The sequence below is a fragment of the Osmerus mordax genome, chromosome 22 (genome assembly GCF_038355195.1).
Source record: "Osmerus mordax isolate fOsmMor3 chromosome 22, fOsmMor3.pri, whole genome shotgun sequence".
Lineage (NCBI taxonomy): Eukaryota > Metazoa > Chordata > Actinopteri > Osmeriformes > Osmeridae > Osmerus > Osmerus mordax.
This window is the reverse complement of record NC_090071.1, coordinates 9173388-9182581: the sequence shown is the minus strand read 5'-3', so window position 1 is coordinate 9182581 and position 9194 is coordinate 9173388. Positions and strand designations below refer to the sequence as shown.

At 46.7% G+C, this 9194-nt stretch overlaps 1 protein-coding gene across 2 annotated transcripts; it reads left to right on the top strand.

Moving 5' to 3' along the window:
• Positions 1-1135: 1135 nt before the first annotated feature.
• On the top strand, positions 1136-8904 carry LOC136966347 (interleukin-10 receptor subunit beta-like). Of its 2 annotated transcripts, none has more exons than XM_067260836.1 (7): positions 1136-1261; positions 6463-6583; positions 6882-7054; positions 7155-7327; positions 7686-7818; positions 8104-8252; positions 8381-8904. In XM_067260836.1, the coding sequence occupies exons 2-7, from the start codon at positions 6498-6500 to the stop codon at positions 8606-8608; spliced, it is 942 nt and encodes a 313-aa protein (XP_067116937.1). In that variant the 5' UTR covers positions 1136-1261; positions 6463-6497; the 3' UTR covers positions 8609-8904. The 2 variants fall into 2 exon arrangements, with proteins under 2 accessions (XP_067116937.1, XP_067116936.1); XM_067260835.1 differs by lacking the exon at positions 1136-1261 and adding an exon at positions 5989-6045.
• Positions 8905-9194: the final 290 nt, after the last annotated feature.

Sequence of the window (9194 nt, the reverse complement as noted above, 5' to 3'; positions counted from 1 at the left end):
CTCAGACTGGTGCATCCCTCCCTCTCTGCCTGAGCACCAGCACACCCTGGCAAGGCCGTAGCCGAGTCCAGACACCTGCAGGCACACAAGCACACACACGAGTCACAAACACACGTGGATTTGGGATCAAATAAGTGCAGTGACTGAATGGTAATGTCCATAGGGCTCCCAATACTTCCAGGAGATGCCAGATGGAGGGCTTGATTACAATGAGATTGAGCTGCAGTAGATGACATTGACTGTTTCACACACCCTGACGAAAATGTACCTTTCAGTCCTGCCTCCGTGGGATAACTGTCATTTTGGTGACAACTTAAAATACGCGTGTGTCCTGAAAACAGCATTATCCTCTTTGCTTTTTTTCTCTCCCCCATGTTCGGTTGCGTGTGTTTAATGTTTTTAATTAAAGGAATCCAGTAAGAGGATTATCATAGCACCACAGTCTTCCTGGTCCTGAACTCATTAATTTGAGTTAATTTCACCAATGAGGAGGGTAGAACGAGGTGCAAGGCTTTTGGTGTCTGAGTTGTCTCTAATGGTAGGCTGTCCTCTTCCAGAGTTTGTTTCGAGGTCAGGCAACAGTCGTCATGTTCAACAAAATGAGAACCTCTCTGTTTCCTTCCACGAGGAAGCCATCCGATTCATCATCTTGTCAGCTACTGTAGGTAGAAGGCAGTGTGGACTCCTTCTGTCAGTTCCTCCTCACCTCACCTGGAATTCATGATCAATATCATATTATAAACCCCCTACAGACAGCCCATCTTCAACACCCCCCCCCCCCATCCTATACAGACATCCATAGACACAAACACTACCGAAAAATACTCCCTTAAACGTCACCCCTGCATGAATACTATCCATTCAGTGTCCCGGAGCGAAGAACGATATTTTTAGCACGACAGACTTGACGTCTCTGAGCCAAACCTCTAACTCTGATCCTCTCTCCGTCCCGTTAGTCTTGTCAGTCTTATCTAATTTCCCCTCATATCTCTCCCCCCCCCACCCCTCCCCTCCCTTCCCTTCACCCCTCTCTTCCCTTCACCCCTCCCATTCATCTCCTTCACTGCCTTCTTTTCCAGTCTCTTTTATCATCGCCTTCACTTTCTTTCCCAGGCCAGCCCCGCCACATCTGTGTCACCCATCCATCCAAACTCCTGGGATTCTACAGTACGCAGATAATTTCATTTTTCTCGCCCGCGTGATGAGAATGACGGCTCACCAATCTCAAATTCAAATGTAATTTGCTTCTGAGACAGTCAAGGTGAGTCCCAACCAGTCCTCTCCTATGCTTCCGCTCCATAGATGCCAGCGTGTCCAATGTCACACCAATGTCGCATATGTCCGAGTCATAGCAAGCAGCCTGTTTGAGATTGTACTGTAGCGGTGGGCAGTGGAACTTGTAGTTTGACGCCGAGTATATTTACAGTATATGAATGGTCTGTGTTACCTGACCCAGTTATCTGAGACAGAGGCACAAACAAGCTGTACTGACATGCTGGCTAGCGGATATTTGAATTTGTTATCAGCTAGACGTGTACGTTATGTCCGGCAGAGGAGTGTACAGCTAATTGTTGAGCGGATGTGAATGGAACAGGAAAATACAGTGAGTTGAGCACTGTGATGTGAGTCATTGAGACAAATGAGATGCACTACCCTTTGGGTATTCCATCTCAGTCACTGTAGTTACAATGGTTGGTGATTATTTTCATTATTTTTCATCCGCGCACAAACCACTAAAATAATTGAAGAGAGCCAGTGAAGCATGCTGGGGACAAATATTAGGTTTTGTTGGCCTGTTCTGCTGCGAGTGATGCTTGGTGGCTTTTACAATTCCTCTGCCACAGGATTAGATATGAGAATATTTGTACGAACAAACACACATTGTAATAGCAGAGCTTGTATGTTTTCCTTGATAAGGAACATTTCGGAGTTATATTGGTTTAATACTTCAAACTTTTCCAAGAGATATCTTCTAGATGGACTGTTAGATGGATGGCTTCAGACAACGGACATTGTCCCTAAACAGGGACTGGCAGTGTGACTCTTGTCACAAATTGTCCTAAACTGTCAGTTTGTCACTCTCGTCACTTTGCCCTGGTCTGAACCCGTCACATCAGCGATGAGGGCCTGTATTCTCGTTCGATGACGGACCACTGGCACAGAGCATGACCACGTTTGCTGTAAGAGGGGAATGTTTCCCTTTTAAGACGTGGCACGACTGTCAGTGTCACCTGTGGACAGGTACTGGCAGAGAATTCAGAGGAAGTCCATGGTGATTATCAGGCACCAATATCAGTGTGTTTCGGCTGTCTGACAGCTCTGGAATTATATCCCCTGGCTTTTTCCGAGCCTCATTTTCCTCTAATTAGCCATTATCTTTGCTTAGACTCTGCACAAAGCACGCTTTCTCAGTGCACTGAAAACGTGTATGTACTCGTTGCATCCAGTCTGTCACTCCACATATACATACACACTTGTGGTGTATGTGGAGACACACAGGGTAGAAAACGAGGACCCTAGATTTCGAGGAAAGACTGCCGCTTACCCAACTATAATCATCTTTTTGAAATGTCATTTCCAAATGAGCAATTCCGCTCCACAGTAAACGTCTGCTGGAGAGGATCACCACATCAGGTTTCCTGCCATAGAGAGGCTGTTGAGTAGGGGCATGACAGTGTGGCAGACCTTTGGGACCGGACCATTATGGGGGTAATTCTCCCCCATCCTGTGGTACCGCAGGAAGCAGATGGAGAGAGCAGAGGTCAGAAGACGTGGGAGGAGAGCACTCGCTCTGGGCTCGGAACAGCGTCTCTCAGAGTGCCGAGTGTTGAATGCTCGCCCACGTGACCCCCCCCCCCCCCCCCCCCCCCCCCTGAGGGTCAACAGCCTGTTTCCTCTCCCTCGCATTTTCTCTTGCGGTTTATCGGTCTCTCTCTCCCTCTATCACTCTATCACTCTATCTTTCCCTTTTTCTCTCTCGCTCTCCTTCTTTCTCCCTCTTCTCTGACCTTAACAATGTGGGTGTGTTTGGTGAGTCTCTCTCTCTCTCTTTCTCTCTCACACACACACACACACATTATGTGTTTCTCTCTCCTCCTTCTCTGACCATGTTGAAGTGGGGGTGTTTGGTGAGTTTTAAAGCCCCATTGAGGCCCACCGGCCCACCTTCCCAGTAGAACACCTCTCTCAGAATCCCATTACACCCCCCGCAGGCTCCCAGCATGCACTTCTCTGGCCACACTCAGCTCTTTAGCCTCCATTCTGCTGAGCACAGACACATGTTTCTCCCCTTCCCCCTCCCTCAGCCCGTCGCCCCTGTCGCCTCCCCCCCCACACCCTGTTTTCCTTTTTCCGTCATCTATCGCTCTCCCCCGCTATCTCCTCCCCTCCACCTCCATCGCTCTGTCTACCGACGTCTCATTATCCCTTAACTGTCTCACTTATTCTCTTTCTAGATTTCCCCTCATTCCGTCTCTCTCCAACTTTCAGACGCTTTTCTTCCACATTGATCTCCTCCGTGCCTCTGTCTACACTTCCCTCGTCCTCCTCTCCTTTCGTTTCCTTTTTTTTCTTCTTCTCTTTTTTTCTCGCGTCTCTCCGCATTCAGCACCCTATCTCCCCTCTCCGGAACGTTTGATTGTGGTACTCATTATCACAGGCAGGTATTTTAAAGGAGATCCGTCAGATCGTTCTGACTTCTCTACGTGCACGTCGCCTGCCTCAAACAGACAGTGAGGCGGAGCCTGTGGATTCGCTGGCTCCCACCTGAAGCCTCATCAGGGCCAACGCTGCATGATCCTTGAAGTGCTCTCCGGCACACTCGGGAAACATTGACCCCCGCAAACTACAAATTATTGTTGCCTCAAGTATCGATGGGTTGCCATGGTGAAAGTATATGCAGGCTTGAGGATGGAAACGGAAAAAAAGCTATGTCGGCAGGTCCTTCCGACCATGTGATTGCGTGCTGGGTGCTTTATGTGCTGCATGCTGCGGTGGGATTCTTTTCGAGTTGTGTCGACAAGGAGGAGATCTCTAGCCTGGTCCTAACCAGACTCTCGTACATTTCATTTGTACAGAGAGTCTGGCCTTGCTCCATTGACTTCCTTGTAGGCGGGTACTCTGTTGAAGTTTCTCTGATCTGCCATAAACAATCGCTAGCGTTCGCCTTAGCCAATTCCTTCACCACTACTGTAACAGAGCTAGCTGCCGTAGCTGGAAAATCAAACTTTTCCCGAACAAAACTCAGCAAAACTTGTTCTTGCTCCGGCTTTAGTTTCTGCTATAGATATTCGGCAGTGTTGCCACAACGGACCGAATGGCTTCACTCGCATCTTTCTCCGCTGCCATTACGGAACTACAACACAAACTAGCACACAACATCAACGTCATCGTTCTCAGCCACTCCCTCTGTTCACTGAGTCGCCGGTAGAAAATCAACCGAAGACATCTGACTTACGTACCTCATGGCCAGACCTAGTACAGAAGCAAAATCAAAATTGAGCGGAAGTACGTAGGAGGGCAGAGCCAGGCTAGGAGGTCTCATGAAGCCCACTCAAACACCTGTCGACTGACACAACCTGCCCATTCACTGTGCGAGTCCGTGTGGTGTGTGTGCGTGTGTGTGTGGTAGTGTCAAATAATGTCCTCACATATCCAGTCCCGACTTCCGCCACGGCAAACACTACAGGGAGGGGTTGACTACGTTGGGAATGCAGACCATGAGAGGGAAAAGACACATTTATATAAAAACAAAGTTTGCCTGGGTGTCAAAGTTCAGTCTCTGATTTATGGAAATCATGGACATCGTAATGAATCAAGTAGAACATGTAAGCCGGTATTATCGGTCATGTTAGGATGGCTGATATCACGGGCTGCACTGCCCTCTGCAGGATGGTGACGGAACATGCAGACTTGAAGACTGGAAGAACTGAGGCACAAAGACAAACACAAAACGATACATTATTAAGTCAATTCTGAGTCACGTTGATTCATGTCCATGGAAATCAAAGGTTCAATAAACAAAATAGGGATTTTATGTGTCTGTCTCTCTACCGCTGGGTGGTGTGGAGAGGTGGTGGGTGTTAGGCAGTTCAGCGTGCTTCTTCATATTCGACTCAAGAGGAATCCCTGAGGAGTCATTGATAAGGTTTTTTCTGCTACCTCATATCTACTTCTTTTTTTTACCGGTTAGCGAGGTGTTTAGTTGAAGTTAGGGTTTTTCAGGTTAGGGATTTATGTGATGATAATGATGTGCAGCCCACCTGGGGTTATGGGAAATGTGACACACGGTATTCGTCTTGTTTTTGCAAACACTGGAACGTATATCTATTGGCTATGTGTTTTAATCCCTGGGGGCTTGTGAAATGCTTTGGGCTACATATTTCTGTACTGTTTGTCCTTGTATTGTACTTAAATATTGTTCTTTTTGATACGGTCCTTTGTGTCTGAAATGTAGTTTCAATAAATTGAATAGTAAAAGTACACCATGTTGTCATCTAACAAAAAACATATTTGAATCCATGTCATTGTTTGAGGTACACAGCATTAACCATGCAAAATGAGTGTGTTCATAAAAAAAACAATTGTAACAAAGCTGCATCTCTTTGTATCTTTGAAAGTAATGTGGAACTGAGAAAGTGTCAAATCATTTTAATCCGTGACGAATGACTGAATGCAGACACGCTGTCTACGCTAACCTATCACCCTATTCGTTATTCGTCGACATCTCTCATTCACACACTTTGAGCATTTCATCACATTGCGTCGCTGTGGATGTTCGTTCGACTGAGGTGTGACAGGGTACGAACAACGACAATGAAATTGCACAACCCGGTATCGGTTCAACCCCCCCACCCCCTCCCACCCTCCCCTCAACCCCTCCCACCCTCACCTCCCCTGCCATCCTCCCCTCCCTTTCCACCACCACATTGCTGCTTCTAGGCTTTATGTGAAGAGCAGGTACCTATTTACCTTCTGAGTTCCCAGGTGTGTGGTGTGTGATGGCATTAATGGTTCCCAGTGTGTTGGCTCTTCTACTTATTCCAGGTACTGTATTTATATTTTCCATGGTATGGATGAATTGCTGAAAACGAGACAACAAACAGGGATTTATATTTTTACTTGACGACAACTTGATGAATAGGAGTTCATGTTTTATTTCTACGTTCTCGTCTGTTTCCGCACCGTAAATGCGCTGTTTGTTCATTTCTCTAAACGGTAGGCTGTGCATGTATCTCTTTGCCTCAACGCAAGACAAGATGTAGCGGGGAGCACAGTCACTTTTTCAAAGTATATTTTTCTTAGTTTGCTTTCCGTAAAAAAAAAAAAAAAATATATATATATATATATATATATATAAGTATTTTATTCATGTTTTACGTAATCTATATTCTTTTACAGCCTGTTTCAGGTATCTGTCTACTTTATCTCACTGGTTTCATGTAAAGTTGTATTTCATTTTAGCTGTGTTCCCTCTGCATCCACCCCTTCACGTGAAGATGCACTCCTACAACATGGGAGCCATATTGCAGTGGGATGCCCCCCTTCATCGGAAGAGCAGCCTGACATACACTGCCATGTTCAAGTGGGTGTTGGTTCCTCTTTGGCAGTGATCCCATAGGGAACTCCACACAGGAGAGGGAAGTTGATAGAAATAGTACAATAATCAAGCCTATTCATATGAGCGTGTCTACAGGAACACAATGGTTCCTCTTAATACTGAACGTGTTTGTAATGCAGCAGCGCACCCACCTGCTGGCATGTACATGGACAGGCACGCGTACACACAGTTTGTGTACATTACAGACAGGGTGGGCCTAGCAATGTAAAGTCAACAGAAAAGAATGAGTTATGTGTTGCTTTTGATCTTGTTTATCACAAAGGATGCATGGGAAGAATACAACTGAACACGTTGTGTGTCAGAGCATTAAGGAGCACCAGTGTGATTTTGGTCAGCTTCCCAGTTACCATGGTTGCTATACATGCAGTGTGAGAACTGAACAAGGAGGAATAATGTCCAAATGGGAAACGATTGACTTCACAATTGACCGCATGAGTGAGTACGCACATTTATTGAGGATATCTTCTGTTGTTGTTGCCATGCCTCTTATTGTTCTTTGGCTGACTTCCTGATACACTTCCTTGGATCTTTCCAGCTGTCATTGGTCCCCCGTCAGTGACTTTGAAGTCCCAGGGTGGGGCTATCGAGGTGAACATCCAGGACCCAGTTCTAAAGATCTCATCGTTGAGAGAAGTGTACACGAAAGTTAGCTACCATATCAGATACTGGAGCAAGGAGCATCCTGAAGATGGCCATAATATACCGACTGTATGTCAATGACTTGACAGTTCTCCCCCTCTCCCTTCCCCTCCCTCCCTCTCTCTCCCTCCCTTCCTCTCTCTCTCTCTCTCTCTCTTCCTCTCTCTCTCTCTCTCTCTCTCTCTCTCTCTCTCTCTCTCTCTCTCTCTCTCTCTCTCTCTCTCTCTCTCTCTCTCTCTCTCTCTCTCTCTCTCTCTCTCTCTGATATGGAGACTACGCTGGCTACATTGTGCTGGTATTAAACCTGTCTCTATCTGCTCTCTCTCTCTCTCTCTCTCTCTCTCTCTCTCTCTCTCTCTCTCTCTCTCTCTCTCTCTCTCTCTCACACACACACACACAACTGTTGTCCACTGTCTCCCTCTGCCAGATGTCTCAGTATCATCATCTGAGACCCCTGGTGCCAAACACCGAATACTGCATCAAGGTCCAAGTGTTCGTACATGATTATAACATCAAGGGGCAGGACAGTAACGCCACGTGTGAGATGAGTTCTGTCACAGGTGAGCTAGCAGGATGAAAGATGTTTCACATATCGAATGTCGTTGAGCTCCTCTCTCTCTCAGTGTCTTCCTGTATTTCTCACACACTTCCCACCTTTCGAAAGTTCGGTTAGGGGAAGTCCTCTCTTTGTGTCACGGTTCCCCCTCCCTTCAGTGGAAGACCTCGTTGTCCTCACTCTTTCCCTGATCAAACACGGCATCATACTGTCCGCTATGTTTTCTGAAAGTACAGTGTGACCATGGGACTGCATATCACGACCACTGTTTCGGTCCCATCTGCCATAGATGCAGAGCACAAGTGGTCTGGGAAGCTGGTGGCGGGTTTGGTGGTGGTGTCCGTGGCTGCACCCCTGCTGCTGCTGGTCCTCTGGTCCTCTTACAAAGGGAGACGCTTCCTCAACCCCAGAGAGCCTCTGCCTGAGCGTTTCAAACAGGTTTCCTAACCCATCCGTCGAATCAGAAACAATACAACGCAGGTAGGATCCCATCCATGTGGGATGGTAGTGCGTCGTCGACTGACTCCATCTGTTCCCCCCCCCCCCCCCCCCCCCCCCCCCCACAGCACCCGTTGGACTGTCCCGCTGCCCCGCCGCCTCCGTTGGAGAAGTTTGACCTGGTCTGTGGCCTCTGTGAAGAACCTCGCTACCACGCACTGACCCACCCCCGAGGGTCCGAGGAGAGCCCAGCTGTGGAGGACGGCGGCTTTTCTGGGGAGATGTCTGGATACTACAATATCATAGGACGACTCGTTTTCGAAGGGTCTTATCAAAATACCACTATAGGCATTTAGTCATGAGTCAAGTCAGATGAAAGGAAAGGATAATGTCGTGAGCGGTCTTTTATTGTTAATATCTGACACCAACTGCTTGAACCTTATGCATTTGACATTTAGAGCTTTGATTTTGGCATTTGTATTTTGTCACGTTTCATGATTTATATTTCTTCCATATTTGGCCTGAACTGGTTTTGGTTTTAAGGATCATGGTAATTGTTTGAGTCAGTGGAGCGGCTCTAATATCTTCACGTTTCCAGATAATACAACAACCACAGCAAAGCTTGAATAAAGTTCTTTTTTTTTAAACTTCACATTCAATGTACACGCCATCTCTTCAAACTCAGATTTGTGTCTGGGATTCTTTTTATTATATCGAAAATGATCTCTTTACCATCTTTTTTTGCCACAAGAGGGAGGCAGAGCACCATCGTTTTATTCTCATTCTTTGATGAATCCACAGCATCCGATGTCAGTTCCTGTGCAGTGTTGTAAGATTTCTCAAGACTCACTTACACCTAAACTGCTCAAGACTAACTCAGAGAGAGATACAGTAGACCGTGTGGTTTTCATGTAGCGGGGACGAACCAGCACAGAAATAGTT